The sequence below is a fragment of the Artibeus jamaicensis genome, unplaced genomic scaffold (genome assembly GCF_021234435.1).
Source record: "Artibeus jamaicensis isolate MK-2021 breed Jamaican fruit bat unplaced genomic scaffold, CSHL_Jam_final scaffold_1283, whole genome shotgun sequence".
Classification (NCBI taxonomy): Eukaryota; Metazoa; Chordata; class Mammalia; order Chiroptera; family Phyllostomidae; genus Artibeus; species Artibeus jamaicensis.
The window spans coordinates 16,925,860-16,953,662 of NW_026522028.1; the positions used below are offsets into that span (position 1 = coordinate 16,925,860).

At 45.3% G+C, this 27,803-nt stretch overlaps 1 protein-coding gene across 3 annotated transcripts in view; it reads left to right on the plus strand.

Annotated features, from left to right (window-relative positions):
• The window catches only part of RAI2 (retinoic acid induced 2), a 62,710-nt gene extending 35,151 nt beyond the window's left edge, over positions 1-27,559 (plus strand). For 2 of the 3 annotated variants that reach the window (XM_037131721.2, XM_037131719.2), the window contains exon 2: positions 25,574-27,559. In XM_037131721.2, the coding sequence (XP_036987616.1) occupies positions 25,598-27,190 (1,593 nt within the window). In that variant the 5' untranslated portion in view covers positions 25,574-25,597 and the 3' untranslated portion in view covers positions 27,191-27,559. The remainder of the gene's footprint in view (positions 1-25,573) is intronic. The other variant, XM_037131720.2, reaches the window with a different exon arrangement.
• The last annotated feature ends 244 nt before the right edge of the window (positions 27,560-27,803 follow it).

The window sequence follows — 27,803 nt, forward strand, 5'->3', positions numbered from 1 at the left end:
CTCTCTGCTGTAGGCAGCAATGTGGTGGCAGAGCCCACTGCCCTGGTGGTGCTGTCCTATCTGATCACCAGGGAAGGTCCTCAGTATCCCAATGGGAATGCCTTAGGGCTTAGGGCCCATGTAGTGCTTCTTACCTATCCAGAGTTGAACACTACTTCATCATGGATCAGCTTAACATCTCACTGATAGCAGCTGAACTCTATATGGCCTCAGCTATTCAATATATCTGAAATCAATGGAACCATTATTCAAAATTTAGGGGTATTTCTCTGAGGAATTTAAGCTATGCCAGTTACTGGGCACACTAGTTAGGAACACTGTCTTTCCTCCTTCTCTCTCTCTCTCTCTCTCTCTCTCTCTCTCTCTCTCTCTCTCTCTCTGTTTGTCTTCCCTTCTCCTCCTTCTGTTCTCCCATCTTTCATCCAAATGAATAATCTTCTTTAAGAAGCCTGCTTTGATTTGAAATTTTTAAAGGCTTGAGAAGGAACCAGCTGCAAGAAGGATATTCCAGGCTGAGGAAACAGCCTGTGCAAAAGCCCTGAGGCAGGAAAAAGTGAGGTAGCTTCTAGGAAAACAAGTATTCTAATGGAGGAAGAAAGTAATAAGAGATGAGATTGGAGGGGTTAAAGTGGGGCAGGTCCCATACAGCTTACCATTGGAGAGTTTTATGCAGCTGAGTAAAACAATTTAATTTATTGTTTGAAGAGAAGGAAGGAATGGTCAACTGTGTGGAACACTGCTGAGATGAGTAATATGAGGGCCAACAGACTCTCTCAGTGGATCTGACCATGTGGACATCAACATAACCTAAACCATAGCCATTGCAGTGGAGAAGGACACAGCAGCTGAGCTCCCTGTCTTTTTGTTTTAGAACATACAGTCTCATGAAGCAATGGGCATCACATTTGAAGGGATCAATAATTTGATAATATTTCTTAACACTATTTTGATCAGTTTTGAGGGAATTGGTTTTACTCTCTATTTAGTAAGAGACTTACTGCAATGGTCATAGTGAGGGTGTTGGTGGTGATGTCACCCTTGATATCTAAGATATAACTGCATTCCCACCATCAACCTTTTGGTGATTTTCCAGTTGTGGGACACTGCTGGCTGGCCCAGCCAGATGCAACCCCTGGGCCTCCATGCAATTCATGACCCATGTTCATTGCAGTATAGGCAGCCGAGGCTGGGGCTGCCTATGACATGGGAGAACTACCCAGGCCCCTTCTAAGTAGGCCATGCAGGGCTCAGAGGGGTGACCTCAGCATCCTTAGTGCTGTGTTCTGTCCTCTGTGTATCCTTTTACTTCCAAAGTCCACCCACCTCCTTAACCTTGCCTGAACTTTTAAGCCCAAGGAAATGATAGAAAATCCCTCAGAATAAATCCTTAGAGAAGCATTCAATAAAGCATATATAAAGTCACACTTGGTGAAAAGTGCAGAAAAAAAGTACATTTAGCACAAGCTTAAATATTACTGTGCTTTTTATGCGGGCTCCCACAGCATTTTGGAGCCCTGACATTTTTCCTGACTGATGGTTCCCTTTGATTTTTTCCCCTCTACTGCTTTGATTTTGTAACGCAAGAAAAATATTTTTTCTGGACTAAACTTCTTATAAGTGGTCTTACTCAGGGAATGTTTTTAAATATAAAGATGAGTCTATTTTCTCTTAGGGAGTACATACACATGCAAACCCATTTAAAAGCTTCAGATGGGATCATTTGACTTTTTTAAAGGCCTACTTGGTAAAATCGTTCTTGATTCCAGTCCCTCATTCAAAGCCCTGTCATTTTAACGCATTTGCATACACAGTAGAGAAGGCCCCCCATCACCCACAAGGGACAGAACTGAAGGGTAGGCCTTTGTTTTTGACAAATGGATTCACCCTGATGTATAGTGCCTTCAAGATGGACTCAAAGGCAAATTTATCCCATTCTCAGAAAAGGAAGGTTGTTAACTTCCCCAAGTTAAATACTCATCTTTAGTGTGTTGGCATAATGCCTTTGTTCACAGTAGCTGGCAGGATTGAGTCACCACATTCACTACCTGAAAGCACAGTTTGCAGTTTACTTATCCTGGGTGGGAAGACTGATAGAGGGTTGCTATGCTCAAAGCCAGACATCAGACCCTGCCTTACTGTGATTTTTTTAATGCCTTAGGTAACTGGTTGTTAGGACCCTCCTATAATCTTTCACATATCTAGTAAATTCTCTGTGCTTAGGCTGCTGAACTCTGGGGTCTAAGCTGAGTTCTTATCTGAAATTCTGTGCAAATCTCAAACCTTAATGAAAGAAACAAAAAAAAATCGGCCTTGTCAGAGGGTGCCCTTCTTTTACCCACAGATGTCTCTTTAATCAGAACTGTAGGCACTTGGAAGAAAATCCAGCCAGGGCCTGCATTACCTTGGGGCAATTCCAAGAAGTGGATTTTCTTGGTCAGTGGGTATGAATCCTTTTAAGTTTTCCTCCAGAAACTTTTTAACCAATTTTATTTCTACATCCTCAGACATTTGCTGTGGTGCTATATTCACTCATCATTCATTCATTCATCCATGTGTCTGTTCATTAACTTACTGATTCAGAACCAAGACTGTCAAAGGCACTGTGGACACATATACAAATCCTAATCAATTCTTGCCTTGGTTGAGGATTCATGGGTTTCTCTGTCCCTATGAAGAGGACTGAAACTGTGTGTCTGGGCCTCTTGAGTACCAACTGGAATAAGCACTCATTCATGTCAGGAGGGGGGGTATCCAGGCCTGGAATTGGGTGGCGGGGGGGTGGGGGGCAGTGTCATACACTGGAATCATTCAAGGGGCTTTAATAAATCCTGGTGCCAATGCAACCATGAAAAATTCTAATTTCATTGGTGTCAGTGTGGCCTGGGCATCTGGATCTTTCAAAGTGCCCCAGCTGAGTCTCTGATGCAGCCTGAGCTGAGTGTCCATTCCACCCTTTATCCTGAGGAGTCTACCCTGATGAAAACCTTCCACTGGGTCCTCACTGCCTCAGTTCTTGACCTTAACTTGTCACTTCAGATTTGATGGCAATTGCTGTTCCCCTGTGCACCTTGCCCACTGTGGGCCATGGAAGGCCAGTGCCAAGCCAGGCTTAAAACAACTGAAAGGAAAAAGCATCTCCTTTCCATCTTATTTGTTATGTTTTTATAGTTTAAAATGAAATTCACACCTCATTTATTTATGGTTTCACAGTGAGTGTCCTTTAGCTCCCTATATTACAGTAACAGTAGCTAACCCCTACAGAGTGCTTAATTGTGTGCCGGGAACTATTCTAAGTGTGTTTGATGTTACCTCATTCCCCTTAACAACCCTGCAGCATATACGAGGTCTGTCTGGAAAAAGTCCATCCATTGCTAATATAACAGGAACAGTTTGCATGACATGGATGTAACCCAGCAGCCAAGGAGAGTGGACTGGAACGCACATGTGCAAACAATGATGACTTCACTGTACTAGTCAGTGGGGGTGGTCGATGCCATTGAGTGAGCATGTATACTGTGTGGCCGTCACATTCAAAATGACAGAGTAAATAGAGCAATGAATCTGCATCACATTTTGCATTAAACTTGAACATTCCTCTGTGGAAACTATTTGGATGATTCAGAAGGCCACAGCTACAGGCAACTGGTGATTGGCAGCTTCATCATGACAACATGCCAACTAATGCATCATTTCTAGTACCAAGTTTTTTGTTGAAACATCAAATCACCCAGGTGACTCAGCCCCACTATAGCCCAGATTTGGTGCCCTGTGACTTCTAGCTTTTTCTCCAAAACTAAAATCACCTTTGAAAGGTAAGAGATTTCAGACCATCAATGAAAGTCAGGAAAATAGGACGGGACAGCCGATGGTGACTGGAACTATGTGAGGTCCCAGGGTGCCTACTTAGAAGGGGACTGAGGTATTGTTGTCCTATGTACAATATTTCTTGTATCTGCAATAAATGTCTCTATTTTTTATATTACATGACTGGATACCTTCTGGACAGACCTCGTATACTGCTATCGGCCTCATTGTACAGATGAAGACACCATGGTGTACAGAGGTTAAGGAACTTGCTCCTGTTCCAACAGCCAGTCCCGTGGCTGAGCTGGGCATGTATTTCATTAAGTAGGGCTCTTTTCTACAAGTCAGAAGGGTTTATCTTATATTTATTCTGCTTCTGCATTATATTTTTTTCTCAGGTTAGAACTATGGTCTGTGAGTGAGGGTGCAGCTATGAGCTCTACCAGGGCCCCATTACTTTCACAATGGCAAAGAATGGCTTAAGACAGAGAACTTAGCAAAGGAATCTTAGCAAAGCACAGCTTCTCAGCCAACCATTGGAGTCACTTTAGTTACATGCACTGGACCAAGTTGTCTTGGTCTTGTGGAGACATAGTTTCAGTAACTAAGAGCAAACAGTTCTTACCTGCTCCAAGAGATGTCAGGCATCTCTGCCATTGGTATTTCTATATCTGTACACTTTCAGAATTCTCCTCTGAAGAAAAATGAGAGGCGGTGAAAAGCCTGGGTGTGATTCAGGAACAGCCTAACTTTACCTCTTTGAAAATCCATAGAACTTTTCACCTGCTTATTCTCTTGGGAGAGTCAGAAGCTCTTGGAAGCCAGCAATTGTGACCTCTCAAGACACTTCTGAAGTTGTTTCAGAGCTTATTGTGGGGACACAGAGGCAAACAGCATGTGGCTCTGTGGCTATAGAGGAGGCGCGGAGTGGAGGGCTGAAATCTCCCCCTGGAAGGAAGGGATTAGCCGGTCAAGGAGGAAAACAGATTTTAGAAATCCATTTACGTGGTTTAAGAGGGGATGCAGGTCAGTTACTCTAGTGTCTTTCCACAGTCTCCTGGTTTTACCTTGTACCCAGCTCAGAGTTTCAAAGAAAGAAGGGGATAGGGTGAGCCTTTAAACCCCAACCTTAACATTTCTGTGCACATTGTTAGGACAATGTGCACATTCTTGTCTTTTATTGAACTGAAGGAATGGCACTACAATGTGTGTAAAATTATTAATCTACTACTTGTATATTTCTAAGTTATTAAGAAAAATTCTTGCTTCTGTTTCATCATAGCACCCAACTGAAATTTCAAAGAATGTCACTAGCATGTTCTTGATTTTTCTTTTGAGAATAAATATCACCCATGATCAGAAAATAATTTGGAAATAGTCACATAGATTTTCACATAGCTGTAAGGCCATTAAAGAATGTCAGAATCTTAAACAGTCTTTAAATAATCTTTCTGTTTGCTAGAAAAAACTTTTGCTTGAAGGAACACCATTCCAATATACTATTTGTCACCTCAGTACTTGAAAGCCACTTGGAGGCATTGTGTGGAAATCTAAACATTTGAAGGAGCAGCACATTGTTATGGAAGATGTACACAGCCTTGAACAAAGGAGACTCGTAACCATAATCTTGCCCCTGAGTGGGGTAACATGCTAGCCTGGGGCAAATAATTTTTTCTGAGCCTTTGTTTTCTCATCTGAAAAATGGATTGTACTAGATGATGTTTGTAAAATGAAAAATAGGAGGCTGCATGGATCTATTCCCCGGCCTTCTTTTCTGAAGGGGCAGAGCCAGGGTCTGTGGCCAGCTTCATTCGCAAGCTCATGCCATTGCCAGGACCTCATAAAGCTGCCCTGGGCTGTTTTGGGGCTAAATAGGTGAATGGGTGGGACTGTCAGACCTCTTACTAGGAAAATATAAGATTCCTGTCAACCCTGCAAAATAGGAGACCTTTGCCCTTAAGGAACTTTGAACTTCTGCTCCAGCCGGGGCTTTCCTAGGTTCCCCACCCCAGTGACCCACTGAGGAGGTCTCAGTAGCAGCACTTTGGAGCTTCCCCCGCAGGGCCCCTTAGTTGGTTAGCAATTGTCCAAAGACCAATGCATTTTGGCTCTTACTGCCCTTAATACTCCCTCCCATTTCCCAAACACAAAAATATTGCCATTTCCTGGAAAGTGGTTTTGGCTCAAAGCCTGATAGCTATCCCACACGCTTGAGCCAGCTTTCCTTGGAGCCTCTGTTTTTTATTTCATTGAGGGTTTGTTTGTTTGGGGGCTGACTGTGCTACCTCCTTCATTTGTAGCTGAGGTAAAGGGTCCCTGGCAGGTGCCCTGGGGGCTGCCTGCACCCCCTCACCACCAGCAGCCCTCTGCTTCCTTCCCTCCACTGCACTCAGAATTGATCACAGTTTGCAATACAGGCACACAGAACCACTTGGGTATTTTCTTTTTTGCAGCTTGATAATATTTTCAATGTCCCTTTTTCTTAAATCAGGGATAATTAACAAAATCAAATGATCCTTAAGTGGTCAGATGGATCAGTTTTGACAATTGTGTGCACCTGTGGAAGCACCATCTGAAAGAGGCAATGAAAGATTCCCATCACCCTCAGAAAAGTCCTTTCCTGCCCCCTCCCCAGAGCAAGCATTCTGTGATTTCTATCACACATTTTTTTTGGCCTGTTTCTGGATTTAGCTTCAATGAAATGTTGTAGCATGCATACTTTTGTATCTGGCTTCTTTCATTTGACACAGTGTTTTCAAGACTCATCTGTGTCATTGCATGCATGTGGCAGGAATTCACTGCTTTTTATTGCTGCGTAGAAGTTCACTCATTGGAGGGTGTCACACAGTATGTTAGTGGTTCACCTGTTCACAGACATTTGTGTTGTTTCCAGTTTGTGGCTCTTAGGACAAGACTGCTATGAACACCTGTGTACAAGTTTTTGTGAATATGTTTTCATAGATACGTAGGAGTAGAATTGCTGAGCTACAGGGTGGGCAGTTGTTTAACTTCATTGGAAACTGCCAGACAAGTCCCCTTTTTACCAGCATGTACCAGCAAGGGTTCCAGTTCCACATCCTTGCTGACTTTTGCTGCTATGGTCTTTTTAATTTTAGTTCTAATGGATGCGTTGTGATTCCTTACTTTTTTATTTTAAAGACACTTATAAGACTTTTCAAGCATGCCAGTCAATGCCAGCTGAGACACTGAAAAGGTCCTACAGGACAGGAATCAAAGTGTTACATTTTTCCAGACAAAAGGTTCCTGCTTATCATCCTGTCCCTGAAGTTGAATCTTTGCAGCCCCTAAGGGCTGTCTACTGGTTGCTTCAGGGCAACCTCAAAACCAGAGCCCCAGAGGGCTCAGGCAGGGCAGGAAAAGGAGGCAGGCCAGAGGCTCACAGTGGAGAGGGAATGGGCTTCTCCTGCATGGGGAGATCAGAATCACACTGACAGCCAATCTCGGGGCAAATTGTGGTGCAAACATGGCTGAAAATCTGACATATAAGTAGCCAGCAGGCGCAGACCTGTTCATAGGCCTGTGCTAGGATAAATTCCAGCCTGCTGTCATTTCAGCTTCTGTTGACCACACATGGTATGAAAGTTCCACTCAATACAGATATGCCGATGTTTCCTAGGCAGAATTTTGCTACCTCCTTGTTGACATAGGCAACCAGAGATCCTCCAAAACCAGTTAGTCCCCAGGCATGAGACTAGTTAAGTGGCAAGTTTTGAAATAATCCTTGGGCTGCTCGCTACAGGCTTTCCTAGATTCTACAACCCTATGCATACAAAACGGGGAGTGCCTCTAAAATATTTTAGCTATTCGTATATCTTGAGTATTGTTAGTTTTACCCATTTCTTATAGTCAGCATTGTAATTAGCAAAGCATTCATTTCACCACCCAAAGAGCATTTATAATATTCCCTGTGTTCTGTAGCCAAGCCTCAAGTATTGATGGAAATGAGGTGATAACTGGAGCTCTGCTGGCTGAGTGGGTTAGAGCTTCACCTAAAACATGGGCAGGAAATGTTCCTACTGTAGGTGCTGGCACCCCTACTATGTAGAAAGTGTTGTGATCAGTTCACTCCAATGTAGCAATGACCCAAAGTCTTTAGATGGGTTGGTGTTTTGCAAAGGAACCCAGAAAGAGGGCAATAATGTTGGACACAAGGCAAGAGCTTGCTTGTAGTGAAACTTCAGTTGTTGGTGGAAGGGGAGAATACTATTGAAGGCAGTCCTTTGCCTAGAAAATTAATTATATAGGGCACCAAGGGAAAGCTGGCCTAGGCCCTTGAGCTATAAGTGGTGAGCTCCCCTAAGGGAAAATCCACAGGGACTATTCCTAGGAAGACTCCAGTGTGGCTGGGAAAAGGGCAGAAATCCCAGGCCTCCCTGCAAAACAAGAAAATATCCAAGGATATAAAGAGAGAGGGGGGTGTTCTGGCCCTAGCAGTTTCCTCTGGCCAGATGCCAGGCATGCCAGCTCCCCGTGTTCTATTTTCCTGTGTTGTGCCAGGGCTGCTTCTCTCTCAAGCACCCCCACCCACTCACAGGGATGAGGGCCACCTGTAGAGTTCTGGCGGGAGGAGAGGCTGCTGGAAGGCCTGCCTCCTGTTCTGTGAAGAAGAACCCCCTGCACTCTCCCAACACTGCCAGCTCCAAATGACAATGCAATAGACTCGGTGCAGAAACCAAGAGAATGGTCTTGAACCTGCATTCTTAAATCCATTCAAGTCAGAAGGAACAGCCAAGGATGTCAGTGCTTTTAGTGCAAAGAAGTTAGCACATGAAAGCTCAGAATTGGGCTCTGGGCACTTGGGGTGCTAATGTAGTCTGGTTTTCAGCTAGTGGGCTGCAGGATGGTCTGAGGCTGCAAGTCAGTGTGCCCCAGCACTCACTGTGCACAGCGTGTCAGTTAAGGTAATGCGAGCTGCTGTTGCAAACAAATTGAAAGTGCACCAGAGCTCCACAGCAATGGAAGTTTATTCTTCATTCACATAAAGCTCCAAATGGGTATTCCTGATGGCCAGTGACTCTCCTTCACACCATGATCAGACAGGTAGGCCCTTCCCTCTTATGGCTATACTGTGTCCAACAGGTGGCTTTCAAGAGATCCCTGTGCATCAAAGTGAGGGAAGAGTAGATTAGAATACCATGGAAGGAAAGTTTGTAGGAGCCAGGCCTGGAAGAGGTGCACATCACTTCCACCCACACTCTGTTGTTAGAATTCAGGCACATGGCCACTGCTAACTGCAAGGGAGGCTGGGAAGTGTAGTGCAGGCAGAAGGGGAAATTTGTATGTTGAATAGGCAGCCAGACAGCCACGGATCAAATACAGAGTGTGGCAAAAGTGGGTTTACAGTTGTATGTGAAACAGAGTTTATTCCTGTATTATTATTCATTAATAATTATACTATTTTCCATACGAACAACTGTAAACCTACCTTTGACCCACTGTCCCGGGAATACCTGGAATGGCTGGAAGGGAAGCGCTGACTGGGATGCAAGCTGGTCTGGAAGAGTAGGAAGGGAGACTTGGGCTCCACAAAGAAATGAGAGCACTTATGTTCATCCAGGAGCATTAATGGCTGGCTGCTGTCCTAATGGTGAAGGGGGAAGTTCAGGGCTGGGCCTGCCCCAGGTGCACAAGGTCGAGGAATTCTAGGCTCTGGTCAGGGGTGAGAAGACACTTCCTCCTTCCTCCTCCCTTCCTGCCTTCCCCATCCCCACCTGCCCCCACATGTGGAGACAGGAACCTTTGACCTGACTTTTCCTCACCTCCCCCAGACCTGCCTTCCCTGCACTGAATGTTGTTCACATTCTAGAAAACTCTTTTCCTCCCTCCCATCAAAACAACCATTCCTTGGGGACTCACAGCTCTGTTCCTGGAAAAACAGAAGAACAAAAAACCAATGCACCAATTCACAGCAAGGTGGTACTGATCTGCTGGGGTTGCTGAGAAACTGAAATGAGAAAATGAATGTAAAATACCTAGCAGGGTGCCTGGCACATAATAAGTAAATCTTAATAAATAGTTTATTAATATCATCTGGCAAGTATGTGCGAAAGGTAGAGAGGGAAGGGGGAGCTAGCACAGCCCTGCCAATTAATGTCCTTTCGCCTCCTCCCAAACCTTCCTTAGTACTGTGTCCTGACCTCCTCAGGGCCTGTGGAGACATCAAGATTGTGTTGGTTGAGTTTTCTATCCTTTGGGGCACAAGTTTCACTGTCGAGGGACACCTTTTAACACACTTTGGAAGGGCCGGACACCCCTCTGATATTCACAGCATCTTGTCTCTCCCTCAAGCTCTCCCAAGCCCTGTGCTCCAGCTGCCTAGCCTGCTGGCCAGTCCCCACACCTTTCCTCCTGTGCCTTTCCTCCTGCACTTCTGCACCTTCCCCATTCCATCATCTCTGCTGAACTCCTCCCCATGTAGCCAGACCCAGTTCACATGTCACTTCCAAGACTAAAGGTTTAATGACTGAACTCAGAGGTAGAGTAGGTGAGGACAAAGGAGAATCAGCATGAATCTCGCTTTGGAGAGCTGCCTCAAGTGTTACAGAGACAAGAGGTGGCCTCCTTTCTACTCATCCACCATGGGAGGCGGTGCGTGTGTGCGCGCACATGCATGTGTAAACACTCAAATTCCAGGAGAACTCTTGGAATCCCCCTAAAGAAAATAGGAAACAGCACCTATAATCTTTATTGTCAACTAGCCAGATGTTACACAGCAGCTTTTTCCTTGCCCCACCTCAACCTTGCACTTTGTGCTATATTAGCTGCAACCACCATACTTGCTTTAAGCTAATAAATATAGTGAATTCATTGGACTTCAAAAGACTCACCGACCTTAAGATTCTTCAGAGTATGTTGTTCTGCTTTTGAGAAAGTTCACCTCCAGGCAGAGGGGTACTTTCGACAAAACAATTCCAGAAGGCAGGCTCCCTGTTTCAAAGACGGGCACTCTCCACCCCCTTGTTCCTAGATCATCTAGTACTACTTGCGTCAAGGTGGTTATTGTTATTCTTTTTAGGTGGTATACAGCTGATGAAGAGGAGTGGCATTTGTTTATTTATTGTTTTTTGGTCCCTGAGTCAGAACACAAGATCACCAGAGGAGAAATTTCCTCTGTGAGTCATCCCAGGAACATCTCACATTCCAGCCAGCACAAATATGATTAAAAGAACTTTCTTGAAGCCCCAGTTATGGTCTAGCAAAGGAACACAATAGCCAAGCTTCCCACCTTCAGACCATTTTGCTTTTGGTAACAGAACCATCCCTGACCTGTTTATGTGCCCAGCTCTTTATGAGACCTCAAGGCATACTTCTTGTGAGCTGATTCCTCCCTTCACACACCAGGAACCTCAGGAGTGTGTGCCTCCAGGGTCCAGAGATTTTAGCAGTATCCAGAATTGTCCTTATGTCATGGTACTTCATGCTCCTTACTTACCCTGTTACCAAACTGACTACCTCCTGCAACTCTGGTTTCTGTCTTAGCAGATTTCTATGCAGAAGTTAAAGACTTTCAAAGGACTGTGTGCCCCCTTCCCCCTCCATGCACAATGCACTATTGCAGTGCTACAGCCACAATGAAAACTTAATGACCATCACCAATAGTGATAGACATGGTGAGGTGGGTAAAAGAGGGAAGTTTATTTTTTGTGAACCCAACTGGCTAGTTATTTTAGTGGGGTTTCCCCCAAAACAGACCAATTTGACTGAAAGTACTTTATCTGGGAGAAGATCGCAGAAAACACCAGTGGAGGAGTGAAGCATTGAGACAGGAAAAGGGCTCAGTTCCACTGGGGATATTGGGAGAGAGTGGAGAACAAATGCCTTGGAGTTGGCATGTTTATTCACCAACCCTCATCCATTACTGATCAAGGGCCACTCCTGGAATGTGTGTTAATTCTTTAGCCCTTCCAGCTAGCCCTGTATGCAGGCCCAGTGTGCTTCTGAGACAAAAAGTTCCCAGGGAGAGTCACAGGTATTTGCAGTAAACAATCTTTGGGGTATAGAGGCCAGCCAGTCTGATAGGACATAGGGGCAGAGTGCCAACCATGTCTGCTTTACACCAGCCATGCCCTGCAGAGTTCCAGTGCTTATTGTGTGAAGACACAATGTCATGAATTCAGGCCTCCATGACCAGGTGTTTCCCCAACAGGTGACACTTTCAACGACCTCTATGAAGAAGACATTCTGTTATGATAATCTCCAAGGTTGGTAAGGCAGAAACCAGAGTTGCAGGAAGTAGCCAGTTCAGTAACAGAGTAAGTAAGGAGCATGAAATACCATGACGTAAGGACAATTCTAGATACTCCTAAAATCTCTGCACCCGGGAGGCACATACTCCTGAGGTTCCTGGTGTGTGAACAGTGTTGGTGGATTGAGTCTATAAGGAATAAAGAATTGATTGCATTCACTTCCTCTCTTAGCTGTGAGTGCTTAAAGGTTGAGGCCATGTCCCACACCCATTTTGAACCTCAATGCCTTTTAAAATAGCCAGCCATCTTGATCATAATTTTAGACTCTCGTCTGTATGGAGAGATTTCAAGACAATTAGGAAGGTCCCTCCCCATGATGGGTATGTGAAATTCCTCAATTAGAGTTTCATCTCTTTGTTCATAGCTTTATTACTGACTGAATTATGTTTATTACACCAGTAAAGGAAACATAATTCTCAAACCTGTCAGTCATAGACCTGAGTGAGTTTTTCAGCTTCTTTACTGAAAACCCAATTTTGATGGGAGAAACCCAATTCTAACTGCCCAAGAGGGGGGTAAACAGAAATGAAGATTAGTCACCAAAAGAAGATACATCTGTTTTTTTTTCCCCCTGACAGCACAACCAAATCGCAAATGAATGTGCTTGGTAGTTTTAAAGCTCGCATGGGTGGGGGGCGCTTTCCATAAATTTGGGTCATCTTCCTTATATACCTCTAGTACTCGTGAACAATTTTGTATCTTCTCCACATTCTCATTGTACTAAAAACTCCAGTCCCACCTTTCCACCAGTGTGCTGTAACCAAGCTGTTGTAGGTCAGCAGCGCCCCCTTGTGGCCATCTGAATAATGCTCATTGGATGCTTTCCTGTTTCTGGTTTATCACTTGCAACTGAGCAGCCTCTTCCTTACAGTTTTTCATTTTCTCCCCACCCTTTCTTTCCTTCAACTCCTGACCAGTTATATTAGAAAATCTCTTTTCTTCATGTCTCCCTCTAGTTCTTACTCTTCTTCCTCTCCTCTTCCTTCCCTCTCTTATTTTTGTTCCTCTTATGAGTGAAAAAATGACCCTAATCCCACTGCTGAGCAGGAGAGGAGAGCTACTTAGTTCCTTGTGCCAACAACCAGAAAGAAAACTGTAGGATCCGAAGTGAAATTATATATCATATTCAATCAGCAATAAGCATACTGCTGAACCTTATAAATGCTTATGGAGGTGGAAAATGCTTTCTCTTCAACTCTTAGAAGTTCTTCTGGTTGGTCTAATAATCAAATTAACATGAGATAGGTTAACAGGACGAAATGACTTAGGAGAAAATGTGGGTTCCCTAAGAATATTGGACCCCAGGATACATTAGGTAGTTGAGGCTTATATGCTGATCTGCACTAAGGAGAAGGAGGCAGGAGCCTGGGACTTCAAAGGGAAAGTAGACAATTCTAGAAAGAGCAAACATTTGGTACACAAATTCTTGCCGGGCCACCCAAAAACAATGGTGCACAGGGGAATCTAACAAACACACTTGCTTGGGCCCTCCCTGTCTGCCACACTTAGTTCCTATGTGCTGAGGTGAATATGCTGAGGTTCCCTTCCTGAAACAGGCTCTCCTCTCTGAATTCCTTAGGCAAGTAAAGGGGAAGGGAAAAAATCTTCTTGAGCTTGTTGGGCATTACTTGTTTTCAGTTGGAAATAATCTGCAATTCACAGTGTGACACATTCTGGGGAGACTTGTTCCAGACCCCTACATGCTCATGAGTCCATATTCAAAATACAAAAGGCTCTGGTCACCTCTTCTTAGTTCTCAGCCTTTTCAGCTCAAATGAGAAATAGATTTTTGTATGTATTTAATTGTTTTCCCATTGCCTTTCATTTCCAATACTGCAACAGCATGGCTTTCTATATTCATTGTGAATGTTCAATATGAGTATTTCAGCCATGTTGGGGGTTAAGTGAGTTTTTGTGGAAACCTCCCCATCAGATGTAACATTAATTCTCTGGTAAATGCCTTCCAAGTTCTTGGCAGCTTATTTTATTTTATTTTATTTTTTATTTTTTATTGATTATGCTTAGCAGCTTATTTTAAAATGAATCTTTGAACAAACAGGGTTTTAACTTGGAAACTGAATGTGCAAACCTATTGGGAGCATTTGTAATGCTACTTAAGATGCTCAGAGGAAATTCAAGTAGTGGATCTGATAATGATGACAATGACTCTGGTGATAAAGATGACAATGATAATGATGATGACGATGGTACGGACAATGGTCATGTTTTATTGAGGACATTCCATGGGCCAGGCACTGTGCCAAGTAGTTTACATGGATTATTTCCTACAATTGTTATAACCATCCCAGGTGTTTTTTAAATCCCCATTTCGCACAGAAGGAAACCGAAGCTTAGAACTAACTTGCCTAAGGTCACACAACTAGTAAAGGTAGACAGAGCTTAACTTTGAACTTAGGCCTGTCTTTGTTCACAACTAGTATTTCTGACCACTCTCACAGGGTATCCAGTACCCAGGGTGAGGCTGGTACTGTTTCTGTGCCAGTGATTGGTAAGGGGCCAACATGCACTAGGAAAGAGGGAAAATCTGAAATCTAGTTCTTTCTACTTCACAAATCTACACCCATTTCTTCCAGTGACCCTTTAGAGGGTCTATTTCTGGCACACTAGTCTCTGGAAAATGTCCTGCTAATGACATGGGATTATAAACAGCCCTTTTCCCAGAACAAAAATTTAACCTCTGTATCTCAATCTAATTAGAACTATTTTCTCATCCAGAGGCAGGTTTCACCCTACTTTTTGTTTTATATTTAAGAGGGGTTTTTTTGCCCCCCAAATCACCAAAAACCATAGCTTTTTTTAACATGACGGACCCTGGCCTGAGACCTTAAACGTGACCTGTACTCCTGTACAAGATAGCTGCTCCAGCAGCAGCACCTGATGATGTTTGGGGTTCTGCATGTGTGGCTGAAGGCTGTGGGGCCTTGGCTGGACACGGACAGATCCTCACGGACTCTCATAGCCCATTGCCACCAACAGCAGCTCTTCATAATTTTCTCCTATGATTCTGAGGTGCGCTTCTCACCTTCCACTGAGGTTCATCAGGACTTGGGGAGGGCACTTCTTTCCTCTTCATTTCAGAGGCAGTTCTCTCAAGAGAATAAGCATTTCTTCTCTACTTTAGAGAGGTCCTTGCACCAACATCTTTTTCCACTGCTGCCTAGGGACTGACATTCTTCTTTAAAGACTTTTTCCATTATCTCTGCAAGAAATGTGGGTCTTGAAGGAGCCCTTTTAGAAGCAGATAACCCTGGCAGAATATCAATTGGTTAATCATTTGGGAATTGAGCCAAGAGAGAAGGCAATAGGCCTGTGGAGAAAACAGTGCCAGAGTGGAGGGATAGGAAGTGTGTCCTTAGCACACAGTGGGTGCTCAGATAGGTTTTTTGTTTGAATCCTCACCCCAGGACATGTTTTCATTGCTTTTAGAGAGAAAAGAAAGGAGAGAAAGAAACATTAATACGAGAGAGAAACACGAATCAGTTGCCTCCCATACATGCTTGGACTGGGGATTGTATGTGCTCAGACCAGGCATTGAACCCATAACCTAGGTATGTGCCCCGACCAGGAATCAAACCTACAACCTTTTGATTATGGGATGATGCTCCAACCAACTGAATCACACCATTCAGGGTTCAGATAGTTTTTGGAAGAATAAATAAATGAGTGGATGTAAATGTGGTTCCCTGTTCCAGCCCTGCACCCAGTTTTACAAAGCCCTGGAGCTGCCATAGGTCCTTTGTGGGCAGGCTAGAGGTGACAGGGAATATAAATGAGATAAAAAATGCAAAGACAGCTGACAGTCGCCACCTGGGTGAGAAATGAGGCAGGATGGTCTCCCAGATCCCTCTTGTGCTCTGGTGGAACCCAGTCAAAGCCACCAACACAAAACTAGGCCTGTGAGCTGTTGATTCTAGTCGTGAAGTACTCCCTGTACTCTTCAGTTTTGTCCAGATTTACTATCTGTCTTTTCAACCAGGTTTGTACAAACCTGTTTACTTGGTGAGGCCCAGCCCTAACCTGAGACCCAGCAGGGACCACATAGTAGGCATATTTCGTACACAGTGAGATCTTTGCCAGTGTTCTGATATCTTTAATCCACAGAGACTGTCCTGCTATAGGAAGTTCAGTCCCAAGAGAAACAAACCATAGTCAGACTGAAGCTGAAGAAGTTTTCTTACCTTCTCCCTTCCTGTCAGACTTTACTCCCCCTAGCCTGGTTTAAAGATGAACCAGAACTCCCACAAGAACCCACCTTGGTTCTCAATGTCTCCCTTTTTACGATTCCTGGTCCTTCCCTCCAAGGTGCTCCCCTCATCCCCCTGTGGCCTTGTCTTTAGAGTTGGGAGGGTGGGAGTGGTCTTCTCAGTGGTCATTTGTACTAAGAAACTCCAGTCCCACCTTTCTTTCCACCACAGCGTGCTGTAACCAAGCTGTTGTAGGTCAGCAGCGCTCCCTTGTGGGCTGACCTACAACAGCTGACCTACAACCCCCTTCCTCTGACTGACTTTCCCTGCCTGAATGGCCCAGCCAGACCCACCCCAGTTTGCCCTTTCCCCCACCCCTTTGTGCCCTTTCCTTCTTCCTTCCAGTTCTCCCAGAAACCCACAATTACCCATCCTTCATGGCCCACAGCAATTCCTAGAAGGCCGGGTTTGACTCCTCAGGGGACACTACTCACTCCTGAGAAGCCTGAATTAACTTTCTACCCCAAAATGAGAGTGGGGCAGTACCCCCAGGTTACGGAAGAAGAAACTGATTCCCAGGGACACAAAATGCCTTTCCCAGTGTCATTAAAAAGTTCATGTACTACGGCCATACCACCCTGAATGCGCCCGATCTCGTCTGATCTTGGAAGCTAAGCAGGGTCAGGCCTGGTTAGTACTTGGATGGGAAAAAGTTCATGTGTATGTGTGTCTTGAATTTCATCTCTTCTGTTTCAATCACTTGTCTATTAGGTATCACGGACTCAAAGGTTTGTTTCATCTTTTGTTTCAAATCAAGACTCTCACCCATCAAACTCTGTTTGACGTTTTGATGGTTGAATCAGACCATCTTACATACTTTGGTGTTTAATGCTGGTAAAAGTAGAGATATAGCAAGGGACCCCCTTAGGCACAAGTGGAATTTGAAACCAAATCCATGGGTGAGGGGCTGGGCTTTTGAAGGAACACAGGTCTGGGAGTTGGTGAACTCTACAACCTCTGAGCCTCACATAACCTCTGAACCTTAGTTTCTTGCTCTGAAAAATGGGGGGAAGGGGTGTATTGGGCCAGTGACCCTAAGACCTATTCAGGCAGAGGGACACTGGAACTCTCACTGGGACTTTAGAACATCATTTCTCCAGCTGAGTCAGAATTTCATTCTTGTACTCTTATTAGAAAAAAAATTGAACATACCCTCAACACACACACATTATTAAATTATATATGTCTTTCTGTATTTATTACATATGCTACAAAATAGAAAATGAGAATAAAAATAATAAGATGGTAAAATGAACATAACTAAGTTTTATGGCACCCCCTGACTACCTTACGGCACTCTCTGAGAAGACCTTGGTGTTCCCTGGTGTCAGTGACTAGTTTATGACACTCAGGCCCACAACCTTCTCTTACTGACTTGCCCATCTTTTCCATTTTCCATCAATATCATATCAAAGCTAAGATTTACATTCTGTACTCTCTGGCAGAACTTCCCCACAGCCACTATCCATCTTCATGAAGGCGAGAGTCAGTCATAAACCACCTGGCTACCATGGTTTTAATATATTAAGTAACATGTTGGGGTGCTCATTTTCAAAGCTAACCTGGGTAGTCATATTCCTTTTGGAAGGCTGTGTTGATATCTGAGTGTAAAAGGCAATTAGCCATAAGGTGAGTGACTTGTTTATGTATTATTTGTATTTTAAACAATTTTTGGAGACATTCATGTGGTAATTATGTTCACAGCTTCAGCAGAAAGGCTCTGTGCTGATGTTTAAAGCTCAGAAAATTTAATCACCAGGGCAAGTGATTACCGTATTTTTCAGACTATAAGACACACCCCCAAATTTAGGAGGAAAGGGGGTGCATCTTATAGTCCAAATGTAGCTTGCCTACCTCGCTGGGGGTGGGGTGGCCTATGTTATTTACGTTATTAGCTATTTTACCACATTTTTTGTTTCAAAAATTTCTCCCCTATTTTCCCCCTCTAAAACCTAGCTGTGTCTTATGGCCCGGTGCATCTTACAGTCTGAAAATTTCAATAACAATTATTATACCCTATCAGGAGAGGAAAACCATGTTTTACCCAGTTAGAATTACCTCTTATATATTTAGTTCATATCAGGCCCTGAATGGTGAAACAATATTCATGTTGTACTAAAGGATGAAATGTATGCTTTGCTTGTTTAATTAGTAAGTGGTTGGTGATTTTTATATAGAATTAGATCAGTCGTTGAGGGTATACCTGAACTACTGGATGGAAAATATCCTCAAAATAGGGTGCAGTTGGAAGGGGTTAGTTTTCTCAGCAGAGAGTCCTTGGGAAGTCAGCCTTGAAGAAAGAAAGACATCTCATCTTGTCCTGGGGCTGGGGAAACATGGGGAGACACTGTGAGGCTGGAGAGAACTTGAGAGAGTTCAGGGTTCATGCCTTTTGCCTTTTCTGTGAAGCAAGAAGCAAGGTCAGCCACAAAGAAGGTTGGCTGACCAGCTGCCTTATTCTCTGGTTTTATTTTATGAATTGAATTTTGATGACGGGTTCCCAACTTGACTACACATTAGAATCACCCAGGGAATATTTTTAAAAACCCCATGCTAAAAAAAACTCCAATGTCCCAGCTGCACCCCAGACCAATTAAATCAGAGTCTTGGTGGTAGGCCCAGGCATCAGCATTTTTGAAAGTTCCCAGACAATTCTAATGTGCCAAGTTTGAGAACTCTAAGCCACTACTTGTCAGATTTTAACTTGCACGCAAATCACCTGGAACTTATTGAGATGCAAATTCTGATTCAGGACGTTTTGGGCAGGGCCTGAGAATCCACGCATTTAGCCAGCTCTCAGGAGATGCTGCTGCTGATACAAAAACTCCACTTTGAGCCACAAGGACACAGACCATCTGGTTTTGACATGGAAAGATTGATAACTGCCTACAGGCTCCACAAAAAGCAAGGCTGTTGAGAATCTACAGTTGGGAAACACATTTCTTGAAAGAATTATCAGAATTTTTTTAAATGAATGCTTCGAGGAAGAAATTTATCTTGCAAGGCACAACATACATGAAGCTTATTTCACCTGAAGACGAAAGCAGGCCACATCTACAGGCCACTGGTGCTAAAGGGGACATGCCCAGGAGCAAGGCCAGATTCCAGATTCCAGCATTGAGACAGAGGCCAGAGCAGGAAACTTTGAAGTTCACACTGGAGCAGCTGGGTCCCAAGGTGAAATCTGTCCAGTGTAGCCCAAATCACTAAGATGACTTCTGTTGAGGCTGAGTTTACCTTCCAGAGACTTCACTCTGGTAGTCAGTCATAGGGTCCTCACAGGGCCACCAAGGAGGTACTGGCTCCTGCCTTGAGTTGCTATGAGGTAACTAACCCCTGCCCATTATACCCAGTACCCAGTCCCAAAACATTTGCTCAGGTGCACTTGGTGCTGTAGACTTCTGATTCATCTTGATAGTTGCTTCTGTGGTAAAAAAAAAAATGCATTCGATTCATAAAATAAAACCAAGCCCCTCTCCAGAACTCGATCTGGGCCTCTGAGAAAGGCTCCCAACATGCCCCAGGGCTATTGTCTATATTTCTGGCTCAAAAACCAGGTTTTGCCTCAGGCAGTCTCAGGGACACTGCCCTGGGTCAGTGTGGGGCTCACAGCCACATTCTGATCTTCCTTCAGTTTGAGTTGGTACATTCACTTCAGGGAACCTTGTGGGATCATTTAAGATGTGGCTGAGGATCTTAGGAATGAGGACATTAGGTTATTTGTAAGTGAGTGTGTACGTGTGACTTAGACAGTGTTAAATGCCCACAGCGAGAAAATAGATGGATTCTAGCACCTGGACAGTAGTCTGAACTATCTGAGTGCTCAAGTGTTTTCACTTTTTAAATTACAATATAAGCGAATCCTCATTATAAAACGTCCATTTGTATGGAGGTCCATAGGGCGAAATGAGTGTTTGTGGCCCGAGAGACGGGCACCGAGGGCGAAGGTGACCAGTGGGGCACAGAAGCAGGCGGGTCACTGCAGTGAGGCCCCAGGTGGCTTCTTCACAAATGTAACTCCTTATAAGAAAAATGGCACACATAAAGCTTTGCTTGGTTTTCTTTTTTCTGGGTGTGTCAGAGAAACACAGGAGCCCAAGATGGATTCATTCATGCTCACCCCCATAGGACTTCTTTGTCCACAAAGTGCTTTTGCATCTACTGTCTTGTTGGAGGCTCCCACTGGCTGCTGAGGTTGGGTGGCTGCCATGTGACCCTCCATGGTACCTGTGGGGCCTGACCCTCTGCTCTTTCCACAGTGAGAGTGGGGTGACATCTGTGATAAAGGACCTCAGGTGAGTTTTAGTTAGCCTTTCTGGGTCACAGTTTCCTCCGCTGTGAAGAGAGTCAGGAAGAAGGTACAGATGTAAGCTTCAATGTCCCTTTCAGCCTTAACACGCCATGATTTATCAATGGTGGGGCTGTGACAAGATGCTGGGCATGAGAATATAAGGCCCAGAAAGGTTCAGATACTCTTTCATGCTCTCCTTCATTCTGAAAGTATTTACTGAGTACCTGCTATTGAGAGATACTGATATAAAGATGAGGTGGTGACATAGTTCTTTCCTCCTGAAGATGAGTCAATAAGCAATGCAAGTATGAGAGGAGAATCGGGACTAGACGAGAGTACATCGTGGTCCCATGGGAGCTCAGTAAGTGGGGGGTCCTCGGAGGATGAGACCCCAAAGTCTAACAGATGAGCAGGAGTTTGCTGGCTGAGGGCAAAAGTCTAAGAAGACTCCAGACTGAGGGGCTGATCCTACAATAATCTGCCTCTGGTGCACTCAGTTCTCTGTGGCAGTGAGAGAAGAGGTTCAGAGTTCAGATAACAAGTTTGTGACCCCACAGGTCTCAGAGCCCAACTGCTGCCCCTCCCCACCTGCCCATCTGCCCTGGGCCCCGAGGCTTTTCCCCAGAGTCTCCATCCATAGGTAGTAGGCATGGAGACCTACACTGGGCTGGACCTCAAACTCCAGTTCCTAGCCCTGCAACCCCAGCCAAGGGCCAAGAGGGTGAGGGTCTCCTACAACCCACAGACTCACACCTCCCACTTTGCACTGGCCACACTGCCTTGTTTACTGACCTGCCAAGTACCCCCGATGGTGGCCGCAAGGGAATGGCTTGGTAACCTCATTAAATATATTAGCAAACAATGTTTCGAAAACCCAAACAAAAAGTTCCCTGTGGCCTCTGAAACAAACCACTGCCCCTCTGCTGGAGCACTAGTTGGTGTCTTCTGAGACACTGCTGCATTTGACTAAGTTCTCAGTGTACCCTTCACTCCATGCCAACGAGGAGGAGGACAGGCCTCCTCCTCCTCTCCAGTCATTATCTGATTTCATGGCTCATCCTGAGGGAGACAGACTTACCCTTTGAACCCTCATCCCTGAGCTGATTGTTGCTTTCAGGGCATACTCTACCCACACTGGGTGCACTCAGGCCCCCCAGCTGCTCACCTCTAGTTAAGGTGCCTGGTGTCAGGGTGAATGACGGGTGGTGGAGGAGAGAGAGAAAGAGCGGGAGAGCCTTTCTGGATGCCGGGAGAAGGGTACATGACAAAGGTAGGCTCCTGCTTCCTTTGCTGGTTTAGTCCCAGCTCCACCCAGTACCTGGTGGAGAGTTGGGGCTCAGTGCTGGAGGAAAGGCACCCTCAGCAGGTGGTGGCTCTGTAGGGAAGGAGCTGGAGTGCTTACAGGGCCTTTGTTGGCTGAGGCACCAGGTAAGACTAAAGCTGTCCCGTGAGAGGAGGTGGAAGTGAGATTTTTGGACTTTGCCACTGATATGCTGTACACTGTTTACCCCCACTGCATCATGCCCTGTTCTGCATCCTATCTGGTGCAGCCCTGTGTACAGAGACGTGAGGGCCCAGCAAAGGGTGTGATGGCCTCCCTATAACTCATGGGTGCTGATGTGCCCTCCCACCCACATGACCTCTGTCTTAATAAGGGTGGGGTAGGCAGGTAACTGGAAGGAGGCTGAGAGTGTAGAGGCCTCCTACTCATCTAGTAACAGAACCAAAATCATTTTGGGCTGCATTTACTCCCAAAGGATAGGAACTCTGGGGACCCCTTTGGCTCTTTCCCTGGCGATCGGGACAGAGGAGGTCCCTGCTTGAAAAAATAGAATGAGCAAATAGTTCAATGACTTTCTGGAAAGGACCTAGCCATCACTTTGAAGAAATGTTATTCTCATCATTCTCCCCCACACACCTCTGCAGGCCCCTTGCACTCAGTGTTGAACAGGAGTCTGTAGGGGCCTCTCTGCCAAGGAATGAAATGTGTGGAGAGGTGTTTGTGGCCTTCACAGCTCCCACAGGGAGGAGCCTGGGATGGACCCTGAACTCTAACCTCAGCCTCCATGTATCCTTAATCTATTTATCTCACCTTCCAATCAATTTCATTGATTGAATCATCATCAATGAAATGGGCATAATTATTGAACCCTTCTCATAGGGTTGTTCTGAAGATTAAATGAGGCAATACAAGGAAAGTTCTCAGCATTCTCAGTGGAGGGCTTGGCTGATAGCAAATGCTCAGTGAGTTTGAGTTAGGCCATCTGTGGGAAGAACAGGAGCTTGTGGGAGGTGCCCTGCCCTGGCCAGGTCCTCTCTCTACACTCTGAGCAGGAAGGTTCCAAGGGATTACCAGGGCAAGGCAGGGAAAGGAGTGAGGTTTTGCAGGAAGAGATGAAAGCTGGCACCTGAAGGTGTGTTGCAGGAACAGGGGCAGGAGGCATTGAGGAGTTTGCCATCTCTCCCTTGGTGGGGTGAAGGGGTGTTGAGGGATGCAGAGAAGGAGGGAGGCTGCCATGCCTGGAAGTGTGGACAGATACAGCCCATTATCAGAAAAACAGTCTCATTGCTGGGTAATCCTGAACTCACAGGAAGCACAGAACATGACTTCTCCCAGTGACTTGCCTTGCAGGCCATCAGAAGCTACCTCAGATGGGTGGCCATGGGTACCTTCTCTGACTGTTACTGTCCTTGTCCTCACCAGCCCGACCCCAGCTTCCTTTCAGCCTTTTCTCATGGCTCCCTGAGAGTTATGGCCAGTATGAGGGACAAGGTAGACCCTTCTGGAGGAGACCTTAGGTTCTCAGGGCTTTCACAGGACTGCTAGCGAGTGGCCAACAAAACTTTGTCCTGCTGATGTTGCTGCCACTCGTGGCATAACTTTAACACCCTCTCATGCTAGCAAATCTCTGTCCAGTCGAAGGCATGTGCCCATACTAGACTATAATCTCCTTGAAAGCAGGAACCTTGTGTGGCCCATGACAGCATCTCTAGCTCCCAGCAAAGTGCTTGCATATTGTAGGCATTCAGCAAATTAATTGGTTGAATGAGTGAATGAATGAATGCCTGCATGCAGGAACAAATGAATGATATATTGGGTGTATGGTGTTTTTTTTTAAACTAAATCAGGGAGTGTTCTTCTCAGGAAAAATTTAAGCCCTGCAGTTAGGGCAAGTCCCCTCAGATTCCTGGGGACAGGGCGCCTCCCTGCTCTGTCCCAAGGCCATTATTGACCAGAATGCTGGATCACCTCATGGTTTCCAGGGGGCACCCTGGCCCTAGAGAGCCAGTCTCTGGAGCCCTGTCTCGGAGGCACTACAGTGAATACTGCCAAGAACATCACCCACCCGTCCTTTTGCACAAAGTGATGCTTTGCGCAGCATCCTTCCTCTTGTCCTCCCCCCTCCTGCTTCAGAGAAACTCCTTGTTCCACCCATTTGACACATCTGAATTATCTAGAAATATCACAGAGTTGCTCATTTGTTAAAGCTGCCTTCCTGTAGCAATGTGTCATTTGTTTATTTCTAATCCCATGGAGTGCTGCCCTGTCTGTCTTGCTTGTTTTGGAGGCTGTGTTGATAATTTGGTGGTGAGCAGAGGAGGACTAGATGACCACAGGACTAAAGTCTAGACAGCTCAGACAGGTGAAGTCAAGAATCAGAGATGCCCAGCAAGACTGAGGATTATTGAATTATTATTGATCCCAACCAGACTGCAGGGCTGCACAGATCCTGGAGTTAGACATGGTGCTTGCCTTCTCCATGGTAACCAGGCTAAATATGGATACATTTCCATGGAGAGCCATATTGGCAGCTGCAGTCCTGTTTCCTCCAGGAAGCACCTGTGCTGAGTTCCTTTGGCCTTTCTGAAGGTGATCAGAGGTTTTGTGGACTTCAAGAGAGTGTATCTCACCTTTGAGGATGCATGTTTCCAACAAGTGCACCATTTTTCCAGCCCTAGAATGATCAGCATCCCCTTCTCTTGACAGTTAGAACTTTGGAGCCCTGACTGGTGCAGCTCAGTGGATTGAACTCAGGCTATGATCCAAAAGGTTGCCGGTTCAATTCCCAGTCAGGACACATGCCTGGGTTTCAGGCTAGGCCCCCAGTAGGGGTCACGTGAGAGGTAACCACACATGGATATTTCTCTCCTCTTTCTCACTCCCATCCCCTCTCTCTAAAAATAAATGAATAACATCTTTAAAAAAAGAAATTTGGAAAGGTCACAGGTCAGACAGAGGAACTGATTGGGGAAAGTGATGCTGGACCTAATAAGCATTCATGGAAGTGATTGTATCTACACTGGTAGAGAGCTGGGAGGAAAGGGGACGTAATTGGTTGGAGGGAGACAGTGAGACAACTGTAATGACCACCTTGTGTAAATGCACTGCTGTTCCTGTTATCAAGCCTCTTTTAGAAGAATTATTGCTGGACAGTTTTTTGTTTTAATTTTTTAAAAAATGTTTCAATTGCAGTTTGGGGAATGGCCCCCTTCCATTTTCATAGAATATTCTAACATGACAGGTTTTTTTTCTAAAAGGAAAGTTTCTGCTGCCTATTTGAATGTGAATGAGTCAAATCTCTGCATATCTTAACTGTCTGCTACAGCACTGTGGAAAGAATCTTTGTGTCTGTTGAAGCCTAAACACATAAGCTGTATTAAGCTTAAGAATATTCTGTTTAACCCCACTTGGCTATTTAGTCATTACATCATCTGCGTTTATATTAAAATCATCTGTTAAATTGGGGCTCTTCACGCACAGCTGATCACATGGGCGTGTTCGTATATATTAGGAAATGTCTGTAATGTGTATGTATACATAGAGAGATGGGTATGCTCCCTGGTTAACTAAGATATAGAAACTTTAAAAATATGTGGAGAGAGCTCTTAAGGCAATTATAAATTATCTCCAAAGGAAGATTCATATTGTTTGTTCTATGTTGCAGGTTGAGTGGCATCAGAGGCGAGTGATGGATGATCTTCAGTCACAGAACCTCTCCATGGACATGACCAACTCCTCTCCTGCCTTGCCTAATAACAGACTGGAGAATGGTATGGCCCAGCTGATCACCACGGAGGCCTGGAACATCAACTCCACAGACCTGGTAAAGAAGGCCCTGGTGACGGTGCCAGCCCCATCCATTCTGAACCCCCCAGCTGAGTCCCAGAGTGGCATGGCTCTAAAAGTGGCTGCCACTGTGTTGCAGCCCCTGTGCCTTGGGGAGAGCCCAGTGGTGATGCCCATTCACATGCAGGTGGAGGGAAGCTCTGCACCGGAGCTCAGCCCTAACAGCAATGCCACCTATGTTATGACCACACAGGGCCCCGTGCAGCTGCCTGTGGTGCTGGAGCAGCATGTCTTTCAGCACCTCAACTCCCCTCTAGTCTTGCCGCAGGAGGCTCCATGCTCCTCCAATGCCATCCACAACAACCTCTTCCAGGCAGCCGAGGACCCCGAGACCCAGCCCCAGCTCCTGGACTTGCGCATCCCCAGCCAGCCGCAGGAGCCCACATTGCCATTTGAAGCTGTGCTCCAGAATTTGTTTCCTTCACAGGGCACTCTTGGCCCTCCACCCTGTCAGCCTCCTCCTGGATATGCCCCTGTGCCCCCTCAGCCCTTTAACTCCCCCTTGTCCCCCCTGGTCCCACCAGCCACCCTCTTGGTGCCCTACCCTGTGATTGTCCCTTTGCCTGTGCCCATCCCAATTCCCATCCCCATCCCAGTGCCTCAGAGTTCTGAGTCCAAGTTCAGCCCCACTTTATCTAAGCCGCCATCTTCCTTTGGCCTGCACCCCTTTAAAAGCACCCACACCCCTCTGGAGAAGGAGGAACTGAAGCCCTTTGACATCCTCCAGCCCAAGGAGTACTTCCAGCTCAGCCGCCACACAGTCATAAAGATGGGGGGTGAGAATGAGGCCCTGGATCTCTCCATGAAGTCAGTGCCCTGGCTCAAGGCTGGAGAAGTCAGTCCCCCAATCTGCCAGGAGGATGCAGCCCTTGACCTATCGCTGGCAGCCCAACGGAAATCTGAGCCTCCCCCTGAGACTCTGTATAACAGCAGCAGGTCAGTGGACAGCCCACGTCACATAGTGATAGACAAATTGCCCAGAGGCATGGAAATGCCCTTTGCCCCTGCCACGCCCTGTGAGGCCTCAGCCATGATGGATAGCCACACAGGCAGCAATGCCGCTCAGCTGCCCAGCCAGCCCAGCCAGCCCAGCCATCCCAGTGGTGAGGTCAAGGCTGAAAATAACATTGAGATGGTAAGCAACTCCCAGGCGGCCAAGGTGATTGTCTCCGTGGAAGACGCCATGCCAACTATCTTCTGTGGCAAGATCAAAGGTCTCTCGGGTGTGTCCACCAAAAACTTCTCCTTCAAAAGAGAAGACTCCGTGTTTCAGGGCTACGACATCAACAGCCAAGAAGAATCCATGGGAAACACAGAGCTCCTTAGGAAACCTGTCAAAAGCCGAAACATAAAGTTCAAGAAAGTGAACTCCCAGGAAATACACATGCTCCCAATCAAAAAACAACGGCTGGCCACCTTTTTTCCAAGAAAATAAATAATGGCTTTTAAAAGTTTTTATGATTACAATATGGGGAAAGGTGCATTGGTTTTATAAAAAGGCATTTAAAACAAATTATCTTTGTTAATTATTTTGGGGAGTAGTTAGAAAGCAGGAAGGTGAATTGGCTCTAGAAGCCCTGTAAGCTAGTATCATTTTCTTTTTTAATTTTTGACTTTTCACAAATGAGTAAATAAGAGCAACCTATTTTTCAAGCAGATTGCACATTTTTTTGCAGCTTTAATGGAATATTGGGTGAATCAGAGGGGTAAAAAAGCTATTTTCATTGCCACAAAGTGCTTTGATGATGTAATACCTAATAAAGGGTAGGATGAATATTTCACAATAAATGTTTGTTTGCACTAATTGATTGCAGCATTCTATCATTTTTAAAATTTGTATTCCTTAACTAGCATGGTTTAGCCCAAACTGTCACTTGTAAAGCATTACAAGTTCTCTGTGTTTAGAAACCTAAGCTCTTCAGGCATATTGGGCAAGTATGACCTTGAGCAAGTCACTTTCCCCTCTAGGCCTCTAGGTTTCTTCATTTGTAAAAATGTGGCAAAGGGGATGGGGTAGGAGGAGATGAGTTTCAAGTACCTGAGGCGTA